At 48.0% G+C, this 23,146-nt stretch overlaps 1 protein-coding gene and 1 long non-coding RNA gene across 5 annotated transcripts; one reads left to right on the top strand and one right to left on the bottom strand.

Moving 5' to 3' along the window:
• Nucleotides 1-37: 37 nt before the first annotated feature.
• On the top strand, nt 38-19,839 carry MDM4 (MDM4 regulator of p53). 4 transcript variants are annotated; one of them, XM_061454907.1, is made up of 11 exons: nt 38-275; nt 3,634-3,740; nt 6,174-6,248; nt 7,256-7,389; nt 7,850-7,899; nt 10,534-10,595; nt 11,346-11,442; nt 12,798-12,958; nt 13,439-13,573; nt 14,018-14,098; nt 15,227-19,839. In XM_061454907.1, the coding sequence occupies exons 2-11, from the start codon at nt 3,666-3,668 to the stop codon at nt 15,779-15,781; spliced, it is 1,425 nt and encodes a 474-aa protein (XP_061310891.1). In that variant the 5' UTR covers nt 38-275; nt 3,634-3,665; the 3' UTR covers nt 15,782-19,839. The 4 variants fall into 4 exon arrangements, with proteins under 4 accessions (XP_061310891.1, XP_061310893.1, XP_061310892.1 ...); XM_061454909.1 differs by lacking the exon at nt 38-275 and adding an exon at nt 1,587-1,889; XM_061454908.1 differs by lacking the exon at nt 38-275 and adding an exon at nt 1,587-1,893.
• Nucleotides 2,257-5,212, bottom strand: LOC133270065 (uncharacterized). Its single transcript, XR_009743661.1, has 3 exons — nt 5,101-5,212; nt 4,947-5,019; nt 2,257-3,340 (listed from the first exon to the last, which is right to left on the bottom strand). It is a non-coding gene; the product is annotated as an uncharacterized LOC133270065 (long non-coding RNA).
• Nucleotides 19,840-23,146: the final 3,307 nt, after the last annotated feature.

Genomic DNA, 23,146 nt, shown 5'->3' with positions numbered 1-23,146 from the left:
ACCGCTCGGTCCTCCACGGCGGGGGTGGCGGGCGCGCTCCCCGCCCGGGCCCTCCGTCCTCTCTAGGGGTGACTTCCGTTGCGCTCTATGGCGCGGCGGCGCGGGCCCGGTGCCCCGCGGAAGCGCCGTCGCAGCCATGTTGGCTGTGAGGGGAAGCGGCGCCCGAGGCCGCGCTAAGATGGTGGAGAGGAGCCCCCGGGGGGTGTAGGGGCCCCGTCCCCCCCCTTCCCTCCCCCCGGCTGCGGCCCGCCTGGTGCCCATGGAGCAGCTGTAGGGTGAGGCCGCCTCGGGGGCACGGTGCGGGCGGTGCGGGGTGAGAGGATGCGGGGCCGGAGCTCAGCGGGGTCTCCGCTGCTGGCGCCCGAGAGGCGGACGGGAGCACCCGGGCCGGGGTGCGCATTTCTGCGTCAAAATTGGCTTCATGGGCAGAAACCACCCCGACAGATACCCGGTGCTAACGGCAGGAGCCAAACCCGCCTTGCACTGGAGAAACCGCGTCTCGGCAGCAGCATCCTGCGGCCCGGTTGTGCTGGGGGCTCGCTGTGAGCGTGCGGCCACTGCCATGAGAAACGGGCTCCCGAGCTTCGAGTGTTACCGAGCGCTGCTCCTGCTGAGCACTTTGCGCTGTCCGTTGAACTTACGTTAGCTCAAGGCTTCCTGTTGTCTGACAGGTCATGGTTTGCAGGTGGTTGATGCTTACACCAGTTGTTGCAGTAAGAAAAGGACACAAGTGGCTTTGCATTACTGCAAGGCCCCGTGAAGTGGCACCGGGACCAGGCAGCACTTGCTGGGGGGGCATCATGTGGCTCTCAAAGGACATGTATGGACTTGCTGGGAGCCCAGGGATGGGAGCAGGTGAAACCTGTGGCCCTGGAAGCACTGTGACATCACTGGTGGAGCTAGGGATGGAGTAAGGTGGGAGCTACAGGGAGGAGAAATGGGGTTTCTATCGCAGGCTGGGTGAGATGGGTGGGCAGGAGGACTTGTGGGCATGAAGAAGCCCAGGGACTCACACCGAGAGGAGCCAACCTCATTAGCTCCGAGTTGCCACGAATTGGTTGGTTAAAGCCTCCCTCCTGCGTGACTCAGTACGTGGGACAGCAGCTTTGTCCTCGACAGACATTTTGCTTTATTTGAAAGCATGAAAAAGGATGAAGGACAAAACCATCAGACCTTAACCCAGAGTGAGCCATCAGAGGCCATAAGTTATGTCTAGTTTACACTCCCTGTTTTCACTGTGCATCACAACCTGCGGTTTAGTGGGGTTTTGGTCTCTGAAGAGAAAGCAGCTCTCCTCACACACCAGGCAGATGACTTGTCCATGTGGCAAGCATGACCATATAAAGTGCTTGGGTGGAAGAAACGGTTGGTTCATGACTCCTTGGTGATTCACAGCTTCCTCTGAGTTATTGCTCTGCTCCAGCATCCATTTTCTTATAGATGCAGCTCCATGTGTAGAGGGGAAGAGCAGTAAATTCACTGGAGCTGTGTTCACTTGGCTGAAGTGAATTCGGGTGCTTCCAGGCTATGACAGGAGATAATGACAGGAGGCAAGGCACGAGTTTGCCTTTCTCTAGTAAACCCAGTACTGAAACAGTTAAAGTGATCTTGAGTTGACTCCCTCAGCCGGGGGTAGCAGTCCGTTTCCCCAAAGGCGGGGCAGGGAAAGCCACTGCTTTCTCCCATTTGTCTGCTTTTCAAACCAGCTCAAGCTCTTACCAGCAGCTGATGTGTTCAGTGACTCCCCTCTGACTCCAGCAGTTAGAGGCAGGAGAAGTTTGAGCCTGGAGGAGCTGAGCCAGGCAAGGCAGAGCTTCTCCAGCACTGCAGGAGCGCAGGGAAGCAGCAGGCCCATCCTCGTGCTCCTCCTGCCAGCAGAGAAGTTCAACGTTGGTGAGTTGGTCTCTGGCTGGTGCAAAGTACAGCTCAGCTTGCACAGCACAGAGGGTCCTGTGGGCAGCTCGTGGTGCAGTGTGCTTGGCATAACCAAGTAGAAACCTTGCTTAAAAGGTAAGGCACTGGTAGCATGGAAGTAATTTTAGCTGTTATGTCACTTATTTTGGGTTATTACCTAGATCAATGTCGTTTTTCAAACTTTAACATGCTTTAATTAAGCTTTCCTAAATATTTAGATCTGCTTGATCTTTGGGAGTGATTTTATTCCTGCTACTGCCTTACTTCAGAGAAATGCAATGCTGTAAGAACTATCAGTAGCTTCTAACAAACTCATTGCAACTCAGTTTTAATTGCTGGGGCAGGTGAGCCATGGGGTTGGGTGGTTACCAGTGCACAGTAACTTGAATTGGTGCCAGAGCTCAGGTCTCTGTCATTGCCGACTCTCTACACTGCCTGTTCAGCCTGTTTAGTCTACATGGAGATAATTTGGTTACATTCCTCAGGCAGAAGTCTGGTTTGTTTTGCAAGCATTCACTCTTTAATATAGCTGCTCATACTGGCTCCCATTCGTTGTAGCTAATGTAAGAACAGACTCATTTACTGCAGCTGGGAAATTCTGTGAAAGAATTTAGATACTGCTTTGAAAGCTTTTGCCTTCAGATTGGAACTCCTGCAGTGGTTGAAAGTCGGCAGTGCTGCCAGATTGCACGTGGAAAAGCTTTCCCAAAGATGCATCTGTATAAGCAAATTCAGGAGCCACTCTTTTCAGTTCATCACATGCTCCGGCCTTAGGCTCACCAAAGGATTTCTTGATGTTGTCTTGCAGAATAGCAACCAGATTCACACTGAAATGGAGATTTTCTTGTAACCGAGTTACTTTTTGCAGTGGCTGCTTAACTGACACCATCCTTTAAGCATAAAGACGTTTTCAAAGGTGTTGTGTGGGGTGGAGCAAACTGGATTGGGCTGTGAACATGAGTCATTAGTGATCATTCTGCATATGAAGCTGTGCTCCCTGGGTGGTGCTGAAACTGATAGGGCTTGACAAATTCAGATAGCTGCAGGACTTCCCCTTTTGTTCCTTTCCAGGAAAGGATCCTTTCACCTGCTCAAACTGTTGGTTTAGAGCCTGCATCTGGGCATTTGGGATGGAGGCTGCAGCAGCAGCTTTTGGCAGGTTTTCAGCCCTTGGCAAAGGCAGGTGGGGAATGTGTTGATTGTTGCAGTCTGCACTGACCACTCCTTTGGGCAATCAGGGAGTTGCTGTCTGGTGATTTGGAATCTGAAGGTTTCCCTTGTGGCTGATTGTGACTCACCTTCTATTCCCCCAACTCTTGACTGCAGGATTTCACCACATTAAGAGTTTGCCAAGAGCCTGATGGAGACTGGCAGTTCCCTTCAGCTGGCAGGTCCCCAAGTTCCTCACCATGTTGTGCTGCTGCTCCTTGAGATGGGCAGAGCCAAACCATCCTCAGTGCCACAGGAAATCGGTCACAGTTGTTTCCTCATGGCTGTTTGTCCAGCACTGGGCAGCTGGATGCAGCTTGGCTAAGGCAAAGCAGATCCAGTTTCAACAGAGCACATTAGGGGCACAGAAATATTAGCATTATACAGCAGCCATTTAAGAGATGCATGCAGGGCTAATTTTAAACTCTCATTTCCTGAAGCTTCTAAGAAGTGGAAGTGGTTGAACTCAAGAGCAGGTTGCTGGTACATGAACGTTCCTCTCATTTATAGGTCTCTGCTCTAAATAGCTCATCACTGCCACGATGACATCTCCAAGCTCTGCCCAGCATCCAGCAGCTGAGAATGCCTGCAGAATAGCACTTGGACAAGCTAACCAGGTAATTGCCTCTCCCACTTACTCTCACTGCTTTCTCCTTGCTAAAGCAGCAATTTCTTCCATCAAATTCAACCTCTTTGGGTACATTTAAGTTAGAAGAACTTAGCTTAATGGAGTAGGGCTTTTATTCTGAGGAGCTGTGTTACTCTCACTATCAGATCAAGGATTTATGAACATTAAAGGGGAAGGAGGGGAAAACTGCACTTCAGATTGGCCAGAGGAGAAATTGTATAATGCATATTTTTGTGCTGGACCTGTACTTGAAGTATTCTACATACAGCATCCCCCTTAACGCTGGGCTCTTTGTGACAGTTGTAGTGGGGCTGTGTAACCTTGCATGCTGACCTTTGTCTAATCAGTAATGCCTCCTTTGTAGTACTCCTCTTATTGACTATTCCTAGAATTTCCTTGGAACAAAAGGTAGTTGTATCCCTGAGCCAAGGTCACCATGATAAGTGTGTCTTAATACCATATTGACAGCCAGTCAGAAAAGAGAAACATGCAAATAACAGGAAAAATCTCATCTAAAATGCTTCTCCAGGACAGGCATCCAACCTTCCAGAGCCAATTCATTGTACAAACCATCTCTACAACATGAAGGGATGTGGCAGGACTGGAAATAAGCTGATGGGAAGTAGAGAGCCTCCCATTTGAAGCTTAATTTAGAAGCTTTGAAATGTAGCCAAGTCAGATATGCTTATTTAGCCAATTCACTCTGCATGCAAAAAGTAAATAGGCTCTGATATTAGTAGCAAAATATTGATTGTCACCACTCAGTGTCCCAGGCAGTGTGGATTAAACACTTCCATTTTGACTTTACTGTGGTAGCTAAGGGCTCATTTTAAAATGAGCAAGCTAACTAGGTTGCTTCTTTAATCAGAAAGAGATGTACAAGAAGTTACTTCAAATCCATTTGAGAGTGGTCATTAGAGAAATGAATGAGTGCAAACACATAATTTCCTCTTATTAAAATCATGTGCTGTAACAAGCACTTGAGCTGTGCTGAGCTTTTTCCTAGAGAAAAGCTGTTCTTGAGAAAGAGACTTGGGGCTGGACATGAGCTGTTCTGTTTGAGCTTGAAAATGCATTTAGTAAATACAATAAGGAGAAAACAGGCAAAGCAGACACATCCACATTTCAGAAAACAGAAATATTTTGCCAAATACCATCTGAGAGCCAAGTGATAAACAAACCCTGCTTTTCTTACCTAGTGCAGGAATATGGTGCTGCAGCTCAGGCTGTCTCTTAAGGAGATGGAGGACTGCAGGCAGGCTCTGCTCCTGGGGAAAGGAAGTTGGGTTTACCATTGCATTTATATAAGCAGAAAAAGAGGAGTGGGTGTGAGACACAAGTGAACCCACCTAACACTGATGAGTGAGGGCTTCACAGCTGGTACAGATGACATGCCTTGAGAGGATAAACCTGCCCAAAGTGCAAGGGAAACAGCAATGAACATGGTGTGCTGAGGACTGGGCTTTCTGTCCTGAGACAGATTGAAATGTCTTCCTGCACTAGCATCTGATAGACAAGGAGAACAAAAGAGGTTCAGTGTGGGAAGCATCCCTTAGTGTACAATGTACAATAAAATTGTACACAGCTGTGTAGCGTTCAAACAGTGGGTGCACAAGGCACAGGATCATGTGGTGGCACTCTCCTAGGAATTGTTGGAATTCTTGTGGAATAAATGAAGTAGCAGGATGGGGGGGAGTGAGAAGCTATTTAAAACTTGGTGCTGTTTTATATAGCATCATCTACTCAGAGCTGCTTGGGGGTGTGGGTGAAAGCTAAAGGGCTTGTGGAGCAGTTGCATCGTTCTCAGGGTGCTTTCTGTTTTATGGAATGAAAGATTCTGCTTTATGACTGAGCTGCACAGAAAATGCAGGTTCTCGGTGTTCATTAACCACGCCTTCTGTTTGATTCACTCTTACTATGTGCTTGTTCATGGAGCCTAATAAATACATAGGTCTGTACAGAGCAGATCTCACTTATTCACTGCATTAATAGAGGAAATTCAGGCACACTGCTCTTGAAGTTGCAATGTGAATGCACCATCCCTCATTGCTCCTGAGTAGATGACTCACTACATTTGGTTAGTCACTGCTCAGGACTCCATACATACCAAGGATCTGAATTTCCAGTCTTCCCTCCCAGGATGAATGACATCAAAGTTAATGGGACAATGTGAGTGATTAAAGCCTTTAGAGCTGGCTGTCTGTGCAGATTCCTTGTGAAAACGAATCCCAGCCTTCAGCAGGTTAGCCTGAGGCAAGCAGTGCTTTCCACGACCTCCACCTCATCCCTGGCTTGTCAGCTCTGTGCTTGCTGTGTCTTGGTCACTTGTGTTTGCTGGCTGTGACACCAGGCACACGTGTCAGGGGGCTTCCTCTCACTGCTTTGGGTCATTCAAACCAAATTCTGTGGTTTATTCTTTCAGGTGCGGCCCAAACTGCCACTTCTGAAGATTCTGCAGGCTGCAGGCGCCCAGGGGGAAACCTTCACACTGAAGGAGGTGGGCTCAGCTTCGGGGCACTGGAAGGGTGCCCTTCCTTGGTTGTTTGGCAGGTGGCTCTTTGTGGGGAAGGGGTGGGACTGGCTGCTTTCAGTACTCTGAAGCCCTGTCTGCAAAACCAGGGATCCTAAGGGATAGCCATAGGATCAGCCATAGTGCTGATCGTAAATGGCTTTGAGAGCCCCTGGAGGAATTAGAATAGAAGAAAATGATTTATCCTGGAAAAACTGTCTTTAGAGAAAGCAGGGATGGGATAGCCACATCCCTGAGGGAGCGCAGGAGATGCCGTTCAATTGTCTTGCTCTCTGCTCAGTGCATGAAAGCCTCAAGAATTGGATTCCTGTTGAATTTTTCTTCCAACTTTCCTTTGAAATGGCCTGTCAGCTAAACCTCAGAGAATTCATTTCTTTTCAGCTTAAAATGCAATATGTGTACAAGATTAAAACCATGACACTGTAATTTACGAGAGTATCCTGTCTGCAAAGAATCACATGCACAGGGTTTTCATTATGAATGTGTCAGATACTCCTGCAGAGCCCCATGGCTTAGTTTAAATACTTAAAGGCATTGAAATAACTTATTTAGTTCCTAAAAAACTTTGCGAAACCAAATTGAATGGTTTAAATGGGGAGAGTTGAGTATTAAATGCAGGTTACTTGTATAGATTCATGTTTTAACTTGGTTAAGTCTGATCTGTTGTAGCTGGCAGTGTCCCCTGGCTCTCAGAGGATGTTTCCTCTCCGTCATTCTTTGTGATACCAATGCACTAGTTTTTCCTTCTTGTCAAGTGTTAATAGTTACAAACCTTATAGCAGTATGGTAAAGCATAACTCCCCCTTGGTTGGGAGACACCAACAATTTGCAGATGTGCATAAAAAGCAGGTACAATTTGACTCACACTATAGGGTAGCAGGATACAAGTATCAGAAACTAAAGCAAATGTACAGGGTCTTTTGTGGTTTGGTTTCAGCTGCAGATAGGGCTAACAGTATGTTATGTGTCCACAGGTTATGCATTACCTAGGACAGTATATCATGGTGAGGCAGCTATATGACAAAAGGCAGCAACACATGGTCTATTGTGGAGGAGATCAGCTGGGAGAACTGCTGGGATTGGAGAGCTTCTCTGTGAAAGATCCAAGGTAGGAAAAAGTCACCTTTGTAATGTTGTATTACAGAGGTTGCGGTGACAGGAAACTCTTGGTGTCACTGTTGCTGTTCATCATTGGATAAACCTTGTGAATACCAAGTGTTCTGCTCAGTGGCTTATTGATAATGCTCTTGACAAGTTTGAGCTGAGCTCCTTTGTTATCAAGAGCCTGTTCTGAATGGTGCAGACAGTGAGCTGCTGAAGGTGACATCTTTTCCCCCTTTTATTTCTGCATCTTCTCAGGCCCTTGATCTCACACGTGAGTAAAAATCTGTATCCTTCAGTTAAATTCTGAGCTAGACTTCTCTGTAGCAAGATTTTAGGAGTGGCAGAAAACCCCTCTGCAGTTCCCAGTCTGTCTGGTTAATAAAAGAGAGTTTCAATCCCTGGTTGAAAAGTGGAATGCTGTTTGGGATTGTGGATGTACTCAGCTGGCACCTTCTTTCCCACAGCCCAGTCTATGAGATGCTGAAACGGAACCTGACTTCTGCTGCAGTGGCAGGTAGGTTTGTCACAGTATGGGCAAGTATATTCAATGTAGTGTTGATGTAACTTGGGTAAGTAATGATATTCAGAAAAGAGAAATGTTTCTGAAGTTGAACCAAACTGCTGCTGAAGGCTTTGAGTAGACAATCTCGTTGAGTCTGTGTCTTTTCTGTGTGTGCACCATCAGTAGCTGTGATATGACATCAGTTAACTGTCTGAGTAACGTGGCTGCCTGTGACTTCTTTCTCTCACCTCATTTTATAGTTGGATAGTCTTGAGACAACATCAGAGTGCTGGAAACCCAGCCTGATTCTGCGAGCCAAGGAGGGCTGGACTTTAGTCAAACACTTGAGCCTTTAAAGGTGACTTTTGTTTTCCCAGCTCATAAGAGAAACCAAATCTATCTACATCAAAACCCCTTTAGTCATAAATTAAGATTTATTCTAACTTAATCTCAGCTGATGACTTCCTTGCAGCCAGAGCCCGTTATATGGGTGGTAATCTTCATTGGCTAAAAAGACTTCTGATGAAACTACAAGTGTGCAGATCATGAGGGAGTTGTGGAGTTGTGTGCCCTACTTCCTGAGGTCTCTCAGCAGATAGTATGGACTTGGTTCTTCATAAGGGCTTAGTCTGTATTTGCACATGTATACAAAAGCTTGTGCAAATTTAGAGACTGAGAAAACACAGCTCTGAAGTGCTCAGTTCTCTGCTTATATAGGAGAATCTTCCTAAATGGACTCGGTCTAAACACGTTACCTGCAGGATAACTGTGCTGTTTCCTTTACTGGTGATGCCCTGCCCTCTTCCCTACAGGCAGTGTATGTGGATCCCAGTGAAACCCTCTCCTCTGCTGCCCTGTCCCCTTTTACTTGGTGTGTGCCTGTGGCTGGGTGTGTGTGGCTGCGTGTGCGAGTGTGCTCCAGTCCTGGTGTAACTACCTTGAAACCTGCCAAAGGAAGCACTGTTCCTTTAGGGGCTATGATCCCTGAGTTATACCACTGTGTCTGCTTGTGTGTGTGTATGTGTGTGCATGATTTAAACGAAACACTCTTGGCAGACCTTTGACAAATACGTAGGTAAGATGACCCTAGGTGGTGTTTTACCTTCGTTGCAACATAGGAATAACTGGAAGTGCCATAGAGCTTGAAGAGGTCTTCATGTTCCATAATAGCTGCTTGTATTCATTAGTCAAATTAGAGCTTATGAGCACAGCATTTTGCAGGTTATCTCGCCCACTTCTTTTAAGTACACTTGTAGAAAGCAAGGGACTGCAGAACATCTTGGTAATAAAGAGGAAGCTCTGACAGAATGCTCTTTATCAGATGGTGCCCTTACTTAGCAAGCTTCTGCTTAAGTGACTCACCTGAGGTAGACTCAGGAATATCTCACTTTAAGGACATTTTGTATAGTATGTGTTGGCTTGAAGAAAGGAAGCCTTCCAGTAAGTGGAGTGTTTTTCCACACAGTATTTAAGGCTAATTTGCATTATTGCATTATAGTTTGTCATGTTAGAAGGGTCAGTCTTCACCTCTTCTAATATCACTGCAGAGCCAAACCACTTATGGACGAGCCAGTTGGCTTCTGTTTTCCTTCAGGTATTAAATAATCAGTGACTGCAGCAGCTGTAGGGTGATGGAAGAGAAGACAGGGAAGCTGAGCTAATGCATGGAGAGCAGACCATGTGAGACAGAACCATGTCGTGTGGTTCTGTATTCTGGTCCATTTTGTGGATACTTTGAGGTCCACTTTTCTGCCTATAGCAGCAGGTTTCAGTACCAGTGCTATGATTCATGAATGAATGGGACTGTTCCTGCCAGCCTGGCATTCAGCAGGGAATTTCCCTGCTGGATTAAAAGGAGATCCAGCAGGAGCCATGCTTCAATCTTTTTTTCTCTAGCACATCTTTCTGTTTAAAGGGTGACTTCACAAGTGCAGCTCTCCTATTGTGTAGGAAGATTTCTGGTAATGTGACTGTTCTTGCTGTTGAGGTTGGCCTTTTAATTAACTCTTGGGGCCAGCATAATCATCTGGATTAAATTGTGTTCCGGATGTGTACACAGTTACCCAGGGAAGAGCTTGCTGTGCATGGAATTTTCCCTCCTGTAGTCTAGGAATTGTTCTTCATGCCCAGGCTTTTAAGAAAGATGTTTTTCGGTCTCATCCTGAGGTGCAGGAGGTGGTGTCCTCAGGTATTTATAAAGATCTTCCTCTTATCTGTTCACCACCTTCAGCATGGATCTGATCCAGCCTTCACAAGAGGTCCCCACACTCTGCTGTTGCTCTGGGTTTCTGCCTCTGTGCAGATCTTTTGCAGAAAGGGCTTAGAGCTTGTGATGGCAGGACAGCCAGCAGGAAAAGTAGTTTTTCACCTTGGGAAGGAGGAGGTTCTGTGAGTTTTCATGAAGCTTCATCTCCAAGGAGGCACAGACTCTGGGTTGCATAGGCTAATGCCTCTGTGTGTACCTAGCAAAACTGGAGTAATGCCTCTCTAGGAGATGGCCAGCTCTCTTAAGGAAGAAAGAGCTCTCTGAAAGGCTTCCTTCGAGGTCTGCCAAGCCTGGCTCGTTGGTTGCTTGCTGAAGACCCTGTGTTGTGAGAATGGTTATTACCAGGGAAGGTTTTTTCTTTTGTTTTACCTGCCATCTAGATGCTGCACAGAGTCTCGCAAAGGAACAGAGCGTCGATAAGCCAAGCCAAGACCAGCTGAAGGTAAACCCACTGCCTGGTGGTTTCTTTTGTTGTACAGAGTGCCCCTTCTCTGTACCTGTGCATGGTGGACTGCCAGAACTTTGTGCTGCTTGGCTGCCAGGTCCTCACCTTCCTGAAAAGTTCTTGGAGTCCACAGAGCAGGGACAGAGTGACCCTTCTCTGTTCTCTTCATAACAGAGTACCAGTCTCTGAGCGCGTTTCTCGGGGTGTAGCACTTCTAGTCCTCAGTTCCTCCAGCGTGCTCTGTATTTTCATGTCTTTCCCCCGCTCTCTCCCACCCCTTCTCTGAGTAGGAATTGCCAAATAATTAAGCTTTCTAAAACGTGTGACCAAGTTTTGTGTTTAGGAGGATTGTTTTCAGAAGCTTTCAGGCAGAATCTGAAACCTAGGAAAAACCTTTGCACATTCAATATATCCAGGTATATTGTGGGATTCACTGGGTCTGATCCAGGAGGTGTCTGTTCACACTGGGGGCCAGAGAATCAGAAAAGATCATGGTGTCACTGCATTAAGATGGCAACTTTGGAACTTTTGCCACTCTTAAGGTTTTTCCTAGGTTGCAAGTGTATTGTTTGTGCTGGTACAGATGCATTAGCCTTCTTAAAGGGTTAATAGTGTGTAGTTGTTCAGAAACCTTTCATAACTTCTTGGTCTTGTACTGCAGCTGGTGACTCGGAATGGAAGTGCTACATCCCCTTGTCCCTATAAGCTCTGCTGGACTAACATCTCTTTTTTCCTTCCTTCATGCAGTTCAGCCAGCAAGAAGGTTCTGACCCTGGCATCATGGAAGGTGAAAGCAATCCTGCTGCTTTGTCTACCTCAGAGCAAAAATGTGAGCATTACGAAGGTGAGTGCCAGCTCTTCTGCAGTAACACAGTGTGTGCAGGCTCTTGTGCTGCTTCTCCAATGGGACACTTTGAGCTCTGCATCAGCAAAATGCTGGAAGAGGGTGTTGGGAGACTAATGAAAACCTGTTGTGGAATATAATCTTTAAAAATCAGAGGTTTATGCTAAAGATTGAGAGAACTGCAAATGCTCGCCAGAGGGGTTTGATGATAGATGTGTATTGTAGCTTGGCTATTTGGTCTCATAAATAAACAAACACTTTGAATAAAATGGCAGGTTAAGCCTCAAAACCACATCTGTCACTAAACAGTGCCATGAAAAATCTCACAGACCTTGCTGCAGGGTGTTGTAAATGTTGGAATTATACTTGCATCCATTTATCTTCCCAAGGGACTCTCTGCTCTGATTACACAGAACACAGCCTGAGCAGGCTGCTGTCATTATCTGCAAACCAGTCAGGGAACTGAATAACAATGGAATGCTTTTTCTCCCCAGCTTAAGTGTAATACAGCTCCTTCATATTTAGACATTTCCTTTGTTTTAATGTCTGGGGATTTCTTGCTGGTTCACTTGTATGAATTGCTGGATGTTATGGAAGCAATTTTCCTGTTGTTCTACTTTTCTGTTCTCATGTCGTCCTCATATCAAGGAACCTAATTTGTAAAACCAAATCTTTGCAAGAGTGGGTATTTCCAGATCAAATGAGAGTGGTAGATATTTTCCTGGCTGCAAGTACAAAAGAGATAGGAACAGTCCTTGTCTGTGCCTGTGAAACTCTTGGCACTGAACAGAGATAGATTCAAGGTTATCTTGAAATTCAGACTGGTGAGTTTAGGATCATAGACTAAACTACATGGGCTAAAAAGGAGGCTGAAGCATGAGGTTATGGAGGATGGATTCTTGCCTTCCTGCTTCTTTTGGGGCAAGTTTGAGAATTGAGGAGCTCCCATCACTGGGAATTTGAACTAATTTTGAAACAGTTCTGTCTGCATCTTAAGTCACTCAAGGCTCGGTGTTGACTTGGTTACATCTCTGAAAGAAGTGGTCATGGTTCTGTGTTGAGTCTTAAGGTAAAGCTGAAAAGGACCTGTACTGTTCGAGAAACACTGGGAGCACTGGGATGCTTCTATGCCTCTCACAGTCACTGGCTGTGCAGTGACTGTTGGGAGATGCATGAGTACAGATGTGTTGCAGATGTAACATCCCAGTGCACTCATGCAAATCCCAGAGCTTGTAGAGTAACTGGTTGTAAGGAGCAAGAAAGATTGCTAAAATGAGGTGGGGCCCAATTTTGCTCTGCTGGTCTCTTAAATAATGTAGGTGTGGCATGACTTAGATTCTACTTGGCTCTTACAGACAAAGACTTAATAGAAAACCTCTCTAAAAGCAAGAAGCCTAAACTGGACCTAGTGTTTGAGGAATGGGATGTAGCTGGTCTTCCATGGTGGTTTTTAGGCAACCTCAGAAGCAATTACAAGTCCAGAAGTAATGGATCAACAGATATTCAGACTAACCAGGTGTGTAGCCATTTTAAATAGGCGTGCTGTGTTCTCTTCCTCTCCTCTTTTGGGTTCCAAGTAAATAAATGATTCTTATTCTTTCTTTCCCCTTCCCACTCCAGGATTTTCAGCCTCTCTCTTGTGTGTTCCTGTCCTAGCCTTTCATATCAGGTGGATGGTTACCTTTAGTGCTCTGAAATAAACTAGGTGCTCTTGGGAGGCTGTGTTCAGCCCTTGGAGGTCCTTCTGCACTCCGGAGTACTGGTTGTATGTCAGGAGTTGCCCATCTTCTGGGTTCAGAGTTGTGTGCAGATGGTTGTAGTGTGGTGCCCAGCAGCTTATGGCTAGAAGGGGGAATCCTTTCCTTCCCAGGGGTGACTGGAGAAGCTGCCCAGGGCTGAGCAGGCTGTTAGTGATGAAAAGGGGAGAGGTGTGATAGCTGTGGTGCTGGTACTGCTGCTGAGCTCAGAGTGGTCTCCCCTGTTTGTTTACCAATAGGACATAGACACTGCCATCGTTTCGGATACTACTGATGACTTGTGGTTCCTTAATGAATGCTCATCGGATCAGAACAGTGCTGCAGTCAAGGTGGAAGCAGTTGACTGCGAGGAAGTGAAGGAAGGTGACCAAAAGGTACCTCTTCAAAGAGCCACAGTGCTTGGGTTCCACAGCCTGGCCTTGTTTAGTTGATCTCATGGTACTGTGCCTGTCTTGGAGGAGGTAGATCTATAACCATCCAGAGCTGAAAGGGTGAGATTGGTTATGAGTGTTGAAAGGATTGAGTTTCTTCCATGGAAATTAATAGGACCACTCAGGTGCGTATGTATGTGTATTTGTAAGGTTCTTGTGTGCATCAGGGAGAGGTTTGAGTTGACCGCAGGCAGACATGGCTGTAACTCAGCCTAGCAAGGCTTAGTAACGTTTTGTAATAGATTCAGTATATAAAATGGCTTTTGATTCACTTACAGAAATGACTTAATTATCACGGTGGTGATGTATTTCTTTTAGTTTTGGTGTACAGTGCCACCATAGATAGAGATGATTCCACCTCTTTAACAATGCTTCCACTCTTTCCAGGTGACTGAGGGTATCTGTTTGAATGACTTTGAAGATTCTCAATGCTTAAGTGATGACACAGATACAGAAGCTGCTTCTGAGGTAGGCATCCTTTAGGTCAGCATTCCTTGCTTGGAGTGTGCTGCATCCTTGCTATAGTAGTAAAAACCTCATCCTACAGCTGCTGCTGGTTGTGGTAGGAAAAGCTGATTCTTGCACAACTTTCAAAGGCCAACCCCCCCGACCCCCAATCAAGTCGAAAGCAGGTTTTTTATAAACTGCATTGAGGAATGTAGAGAAGTTGGCTTGACCTTTGGGATTAGAGAATCCACTCCTCATCTCACCCCATTTTGCTGAGATACTTTGGCCGTTGTCAGGAGGAGAGCCTGTGTACCTGCTTCTGTAATATCTTTGCCCTTGCAGTGCCTCTCTAAGGACAGAGCACAGCTCTTTTCCCCCTTTAAATGAAGAAGGTGGGAAGAGAGAATAAGCAGTAATTACTGGATTGTCACCACTTTCTACTACCCCATTCCTCACCTGAATTCCTTCATACTGAGGGACATAAAATCTGTATTCCTGCATATGTTCTGTTTTGATCCAAGTCTTTTCTTCCTGCCTTTTGGGGTTTTGTTGGAAGTCAGCAATGGTGTGTCATGATGCTCTTTGCTGCTGATGGCACCCTAAGTTTTAAGCTTAATTTTCTAGTCTGTGCACCGTTGACAAATAAAGATGTCCCTGGCACTGGACAGCTGAATCACAGCTCTGAACTTGGGCAGCTCTTGCCTTTGCTACGTGGGGTAGTCGAGTAAGCTGCTATTAGTTGTACAGATTGAGCAGATGCTAAGTGATTAGTGAGTCTGGGAAATGTATTCCTGACTGATTCCAGGAGCTCTACGCTTGAATTTAGAGTGAGATGCTGAAAATTCAATAAACTGCACAGCTTGAGAACATTGTATTCTTCCAAAGTGCTGAAGGCCGGGAGGGAGGAAGGGCATATTTTAATGCGTAAGAGATCTGCATCTGTAAAATGCACAGGGGTGGCCAGATTCTCTTCAAGCTTTCGAGCTGGTGATAATCAAACCAGCAATCACACATTCACCAGCTTATGCTTGATATTAAATGTCCTTTTTTGATGAATCTTACTAGCTTCTTTTCCTGTGTAGAGGAAATGAGTTGTATGCAGGAATACTCTAACTTCTGCTGTTTTCGTCTGCCTCACTCATTCCTCAGGACTGTTGGCAATGCACCAAATGCAAGAAGTTTAACTCTCCAGGCAAACGGTACTGTTACCGCTGCTGGGCCTTGCGGAAAGACTGGTACTCAGATTGTCCCAAACTGGTTCATTCTCTTTCCCTGTCCAGCATTGATGCTATCCAAAACAAACAGGATGATGAAGCGATCGATGTCCCGGACTGCCGAAGGACTATTTCAGCTCCAGTTGGCCAACCCAAAGAGCTGTACGTGGTAGAAACCAAATCACGTGTAGATCCCCGCAGCTCTATTGAGTCTTTGGATTTGGCACAGGAATGTGAAAGCCAGGAGTCTTTGTTGCATTTCACTGAGCATAAAAAGGAGGAGGAAATTCAGTCTTTAGAGAGTATCAAAAAATTGCTGAACCCTTGCTTCCTGTGCCATCACAGACCACGGGATGGGAATATTGTCCATGGAAGGACTGCTCATCTTGTGGCCTGTTTCAAGTGTGCAAAGATGCTGAAGAAAAAGAGATCACCGTGCCCTGTGTGCAGGAAAGACATTGAGATGGTGATCAGGATCTTTATGGGGTAGTTGTGCGAGTTCAGGCCTTCTCCCCCAAAAGATTGCACACAGGTTTCCTTGCACTCACACCAACCCTGACTTCAGAGCTCAGACAGGGAATACCAAAGAGAAGTAAGATTCAAATCTGACCAAGAGCATGGAGAAATCCTTTACATTCAATGAAGCAGCATCCACATTTCAAATGTCCATTTAAATTAAAGCCCATGGGGAGCAGGGAGCAACTGGCACATTGGTATCTCAACATCCCAGCTTTGAAGTTGTCTAAATGTTCTGATTTCAGCTCAGTGCTGTCACTGGGATGCTCTGTTCTGACAACTGGCTCTTGAAGAAAGCAAGTTTTGGAAAGAGTTAGAACTTTGGCTGCTGGAGTGGTGTTCTCCGGTGAGTCAAACCCTGTGCAGTGCCTTTGAAGGGGGGAGTCTGCCTCTGAGATGCATACATATATGCAGGGGTGGGAAAGAGGGTCCAAGCATCAGTTCTCCTCAGGGCAGTGAGAACTAAACAACCTGGCTTCTGATTCTTTCGTGTGGTTTAACGTAGGTTTGTTAGATAAGGTGAAGGTCCTTCTGCTACCAGTCTTGAAATAAGCCCTCCCAGATTTTTAATCCATAGCTATCTCAGGTCCCAGATCAGATGGCAACAGCATAGGCTGTTAGGTTTTGCTTTGATATTGGATCTTTTCATTGGTATCGATTCTTCTTTTTCCCATTTAAATCCAGGTCTATGTCACCTAGCATAGCTTTGCTGAAGCCTGTCCAGCATTAGCTCAGAATCTGTTCTGCCAGCTGGATTAATTGAGAGCTCTGTGCATGTTTGGGGATGTTCTCATAGCTCTGTGCTTACAGCACCGTTGCAGCTCCTGTCTGCCTCATCTTGTCAGATTAAATATGCTCAATTCAGAGCATGATGTAGTTTTAAAGACAGGATATGAGCCTCTGAGGTAAAAAAATGGTGATTTCTGTAAAGCACTGACTGCAGCTGGTTAGTCTGTGGGCTGTGCTTGGTGTTAGTCTGAGATCACATCCTAGAGTGTGTGCTCAAACCTTTTTGTTCTGCAGGGTTTTGGAGGGCCTGTATCATGCAGCAGTAGCAATAGTGCCTTCACCATTCAGGTACACAGGCATTTGCATTCAGTACAGTGCATAGAATAAACCCTGTTTCATCATCTCTAGAATTCCCTCTCTAGTCTAAGAAGCACACCTGAAGACAGAAAAAGAGAAGGTGATGCTCATACCTTGGTGCTTCTCTAGGCTGTTCCCCTTGTCTCCACACTCCGTGCATGGGTCCAGCCCCGCAGGTCAGGGGTGCAATGAGACACCCGGATCCTGTCCAGCAGAAGGTCCTGATGGTAGAGTTGTTTCTCTGCAAAGATAACAGAGTAGGTGCTATATACAATCACTGCCTATCACTGCCAAAAGTCAGATCAACTTCATGTTTTGCATAGTGTTGTGATGATTTCTCTGTTGGCTGTACTTTAGACTGTTGTTGTTGGCTGTTATTTACAGTTGTGTTTTAACTGTTGGAGGATACCTGGTGTTTAGGTGTACTATCTGTAAGTCCATGGGAATCAATCCACATGGAAAAGCTGATTTATTGCTCCCTTAACTAAAGGGCTTTTCAATTGCTGGTGATGCACTTTAGTCATGCTGAGATCAGCAGCGTGGAATCACCGAAGGGAGTTCCTGCTGGCTAGTTCCTGTCCTTGGGAGGCTATCAGGCTCCGCAGGGCACAGGGTGGCACTTTGTGGCACTTCTGAATGCTGTGAATTCCCCCTCGCCCCGATAGCTTCTAAGAACTGAATGTTTGCTAAAAGCAGGTTTAGGGAATTGTTCCGGTCTCGCTGCACTGAAAAGCATGTGATTTGTGGTGATCAAAACCCAAAAAGTCCAGAGCGTTTAAGTTTCGATAATGGGCTGGAATGTCTCTACCAAGCCCCTTCTGAAGGGCTGTGTGCACTTCCCATTACCAAGTTGTTTTCAGTGTGGCAGTTCAGGATAAGGAGCAAATTGCAAGAAAAGTTGGAGTGTAACAATCTCTGTGACTTCTTGTTCAGTAGAACCACGGTGTTTACAACCTGCATTTGTCAAGTTCTTCTTTCTTTTTAGCTGAAGTACTAGTGGACATAAGATGATGTTACTGTTGATTTTCCTTCCTATAGAAGAATAAGCTATTGCAGTGCAAGCACACCATGTGTAGCTGTAACTGCCCAGGTTGTGGCTGGGGCTTGGAGGCTGGGGAGAGGTTTAGTGCAGGGAAAGGAGAGAAGAATGTTCTATTGCTTTAAGTCTAAATAAGTAGCAATGTACCAAGAGCTGCTCTTCTGGCACTAGTTAGGAAGGGCAGATTTCAGGTGTGGTTGAAGTAGCTCAAAGCATGCAGTGATCACCCTGAGCTTACAGCACAGACGGGACATTGGCCAGGAAGCGTTGTCACCTCTTTTCTCCAGATGTGGCTGTTAATGTGGGGTCCCAGTTCAGAAACTCTGTTCTTCTGGAGGTGCTGAGCATTTGCCTGTCTCACGTAGATGAATTCAGAGCTCAGGGGGTGGACTTTGGTTCTCTGAATATTCCATTGGTGTCTGATAGCAGATGAGTTCTTCTCTCACAGTGGGTTTACTATGAAGTGCAATATGAGAGGAGAGCTCCTTGGTAACCTCCAGCAGTGATTGCAGCACATCTCCTAGGAGCAGAGTTGGCTGGCAATGCCCAGACTAAAAAGGTTTATCTGTTTCACTGCTCTTTTTGTCTTCAGAGACATTGGTTGCTGTTCCTCAGGAGCCTGCTGAGGTCTCTTGGCACAAGTGTACTGTAGGTCAGGTTTCACGTACTGATCCCTCTGCTTTTCAGCCACTTTTGCCTCCAGTTATCCCCAGAACCAGCGAAATCCTTCCTTTGGTGGGTACTTAAGTTCGGTGTGGGAACTGTAGAGTGCCATTGAGCACATTAAAGTGCTCTGCAGCATGAAACCACACGTGTAGGTAAATGCTCAGTATTGGCAGCCAGAGGTACACACGTCGCATTTGCTCTTCTCAGTGACTGTTTGCTGACGCACAGCAGCCTTTGCTTCAGCTCTTCACAAACCTCAGCATCCCTCTGCTGAGATGGATTGTGGAGCCAGCTTAGCCTAAAGAAAGCCGCTACATGAGGTACAAAGATCCTTTGGAGCAGCCCCCTGGAATGCTTACTCTAAGCAGTTACCATGAGGACAGCTATGAACTTTCTGACTGTGTTACATATCTATTATGGTGCATGACTGTGATGGAGACCATAGTGCAGCTTCCCAGGGGCTGTTCCATCCTCCTGCATCTAGCAGGATGATTATATCTGGCACTGAGCAGTCTTCTCAAGAGCAAGAACGAGACCCACACATTATACAGGGGTGATAAACTGTGTTTGGAACAGCTCCAGAAGCACAGGTGACCTTTGGGCAGCAGCTTTTCTGCTCTGGAAGCCCTGCTTCAGTTACCTGTCTGCAGTGACTGGACTTTTCCTTGCTCCTCTGAAGAGGTGGAATTCCAAGTCCACGGTAGTGTCTGGCCATCTGCCACAGGCTGGTTACACATCCCATCCACTTGCTCTCTGCACCTTATTAACAGGCAGCTTTGTGATCGCAGTCCTGCTTTCCTGTGCTCTTTTACCCTGGGTACATGCACTTGCTGCCCACCCATGTGTGGGACACCCCATGCCTGCTGCACGGAGTGGATGCTTCGGGAAGATGCAGCCCACTGACCTCTGCAGTTACCTTCTGCATCTCCAACCCTTAGAAGACACAACCAATCTGAGGAGCAGCCCAAAGGCAGGAACACGTCGTACCTCTGGCTGAAAGACTTGCTGGCTGGAAAGGGGGATTTCCTGCCGGAGCTCCCCCAGTGCTCCCAAATCCTGGTGTAGAGCAGCATACCACCCTGCACCCGCAGGCAGTGCCGCAGTCACGAGCAGGAGTGCTTGCTCCATCTAACAACCATCTCTGTGTTTGCACTATTGAAAGTGGGCGTGAATCGCAGAATGAGCTGGGTTTGTGTCCTGTGTGTAATGAATTGAATTAAATTGAGCACGTTCTGTGATAATTTGGGTTCTTCTGTCTTTCATTTGTGCTGTTTCAGAGAAAACCATAGAGTCAAGGCCTGTTCCCAGTTAAGGAACCTGTGATCTTCCTGCATGCCCAGTTCCAGGGAGGGAGGACTGACCTCCCATCCCTCCCAGCACACGTCTCCCTACAACAAGGTAGGAGATGGTGGAAGCCATCGGGAGCCACAGAAGGGGAACGGCTTCGGCTTCATCTCCCGAGCCAGGCTAAGTACTTGCTGGGTTCGTTCCCAGTTGGTTGCCAGGGCCCATCACCACCACAGGAGGGCCCCCACCAGCCGTGCAGGGCACAGAGCGAGGCGCTGGCAGCTCCGGGGTGCACAGACCCCACCTTTCAGCTGGCACAAGTGAGGGACACCAGTCCCATGGGCTGTGTTTGGCTTTCCTTGGGTTCCTCCTGGCTCACGATGCCGGTGGAGCCCAGGAAACCAAATGAGCTCTGCCCATCTGTTGTAACCCAGCCCCACACAGGCCCAGCAGTGATTGATCCCTTGCCAAGGAGGAGAGGCTGCTTCACAATGCAGAGCACCTTGATGGCTTTGTAGGAAGACCACAGAGCTCCAGCTGCGGTGCCAGGAGAGCCAGAGCTGGTTCCCTGCTCCCTGACGTGCGGACACCTCTGGCAGATCTGGTTGTATTCATTGTCCTGCCCTTGCTTGTTCCCTGCCTGTTCTGAGGAGCAGCTTCAGGCAGGGCTGGTGCCTGTTGGCTGGGCCGCATCCAGCCCTGCAGCAGCTCCAAGAACAGCAGCTGGACTCTGCCAGGCTTAAACCTGCAGCAGGGCAGCTCCTGGCTCTGCCCCAGCAATGCCCAAAGCTGCTGCTCGCCCTGGGGGTTTTCCACAGGACCCAGACCCGGGCGATGGTGCCCATCCCATCTTTAACCATTTCCTCTGGCTGTTGCCCCCTCCTCCACATCTCCCCATATCGAGTCCCTGCCAAAACCTTGTATTCCCTGAGCCCTCATCCAGCCCTGGGGAAAGCCCCCAGATGGGGCCCTCCTCACCCCACGGCAGCCCCACGCTCACTGCCTGCTGCTGCTGCCACTGAGCTGGGCTCCTTGTAATTCCCTGTTAACACAGAAGAGAAGGCTCTGGGAAAGCCTTAGAACAGCTCCAGTGCCTAAAGGGGCTCCAGGAAACCTGGAGAGGGGCTTTGGACAAGGGCCTGTAGGGACAGGCCAAGGGGAATGGCTTTAACCTGCCAGAGGGGAGACTGAGATGAGCTCTTAGGCAGAAGCTCTTCCCTGTGAGGGTGCTGAGGCGCTGGCACAGGGTGCCCAGAGAAGCTGTGGCTGCCCCATCCCTGGCAGTGCTCAAGGCCAGGCTGGAGCCACCTGATTTGCTGTGGGAGCAGAGCCAGAATGGGAGCAGGAGGCTCCCACACCCTCACTCACTGTGGGGTTGGGCCCCAACATGCCCCCCGTGTACACTGGGTTCTGAATCAATGATTTAAGCCTGCCCGGGCAGGAGGAGCAGCCCCAGCAGCGAGTACCCACCTCAGCAGCACCCATGCTCCATTGGCATCACTGATGGCTCCAAGTCCTTGGTCCTCCAGAGACCCCAGTGCTATGGGGCAGGCCCAGCCCACAACAGCATCCCCTGCAAATGGTGATCACTCCTGCAAGGTCAGAGCTTTTCTAGCCTCATGCTCCAAACAACCCCATGCCACCACCCTGCTGCTTCCCATCAGCCTGAATTTAGCCCCAGTTACCCACTTGAACACAGCTGAATCCATTTCCTTGGTGAATGATGAGCTCCAATCACCCCTGTGCCATCCCCTCTTCCTTTCCTTGGTGACTTCTGGATGGAAAGGCTGAAGAAGCGCTTGCTCCTGACCTCAGGGTGTGCTTGGAAGGGGAAAAGGGCCTTATGAAGACCATAAATCACTGAGCAGCTCTGTGCCTCAGTTTCCCCACCTGTAGATCAGCGCTAAGGGAGGGAGGGAGTGCAGCACTGGGAAGGAGGCTGCCTGCCCTGGACATTGACCGGTAGATTGTCCTAAAGGTTCTGAAAGCTGCTTCATCCGAATGGCATCATCCACATGGATCACCCCACTGGCACTGCCCGAGGGGTGCTTTGATTTCAATCATCCCTGAGGAAGCGCTGGTGAGGAGAGGCGTGCTTTGATTCCTTAATGCATTAATCAATAGGTGCCCATCAAGCCTCTGGAGCAGGCAAGGGGGGCACTGAGGACTGGGCATCTCCACCATGGGACCCACGGCAGGTCCAAGGGCTCTGTGAAAGAAGGACACAGGGATAGAACCACTCCAAAAATCACTTTTATTGGGTGCTTAAAATAGAGGCTGGCACACAATGTTCTCGCTTGGCTTTGCTGGGAGAAGCTGAGTTGCATGGAATCCACGATGCTGCTTGCACTGAGGAGGAGGGAGAGGGGCAGAAGCAGGGGAATGAGGGATTTTCTGTCTCTCCTCAAATGAAGGCAATAAATACATTATGAAAGAAAGAAAAAGTTAAACCTGAGGAGCAGCTCAGGAGAGTGGTTCATGGGGGGGAGACCGGTGCCCCGAGGTGGGACCTGGTGGGACAGGCTGGAGGAGAAGCGTTTCCCAAACAAGCCTTTGACATCCTGGATGGATGGGAGAGAGGGAGGGAGAGGACAGGAGGTCATGGACCCACCCCTACTCTTCACCTGAGCATCTCTGAGAGCTGCATCCCTGCGCAGTGCCCTGGGATGGAGCCTGCTGCTCCCTGTGCCCAGTGAAGCTGTTTCAGTGCTGAATCCCTTCTGCTGCTTAAACCCCATCACCTTGTTCTACCTGGAGTTGCCTTTTTACTGTGTCAGGGTCCTCTGGACCCTTCAAAGCCCCAGCAATTAGGCACAACCAGCTCCACCCCAGGGAGTCCGCATCCACATGGAGACACCAACTCCTGGGGTACCTTCACCCCATCACCCCCAGGGCTGGCTGGGATGGGTCTTCCTGATCTTTCCCATGGGAGGACCCTGGGCAAGGTGCTGGCTGAGCTCCATGTGCACTGTGCCGACACCACGGGGCTGCACCAGGCTCTGGTGTGTGTTGATAAAGGCACGTTGTGTTTGGGGCTGCAGCGACCCAGCCCAGAATCCTTCCCGCTAACAGGCAGGGGCGAGGTGCAGGCCCAAGCAAAGGAATGGCTCGTTCACATGAACCAGGGAGAGGAGCATCGCTGCAGCATCAGATTCGGCTTCGCTGCATCCCTCGGTTTGGCACATCCCAGGGGATAGCGGTGCATCCTCCCCTTCACAAGCCCAGGGATGCAGAGGGTGCAGGGGCTGTTCCACAGAGCCC

Source organism: Pezoporus flaviventris, unplaced genomic scaffold, assembly GCF_033815535.1.
Source record: "Pezoporus flaviventris isolate CSIRO_AGI_PZ_B2104156 unplaced genomic scaffold, CSIRO_AGI_Pfla_v1 ptg000017l, whole genome shotgun sequence".
In the NCBI taxonomy this organism is placed as follows: domain Eukaryota; kingdom Metazoa; phylum Chordata; class Aves; order Psittaciformes; family Psittacidae; genus Pezoporus; species Pezoporus flaviventris.
The sequence above is the reverse complement of the archived record's forward strand: the minus strand, read 5'-3'. Positions and strand labels throughout refer to the sequence as shown.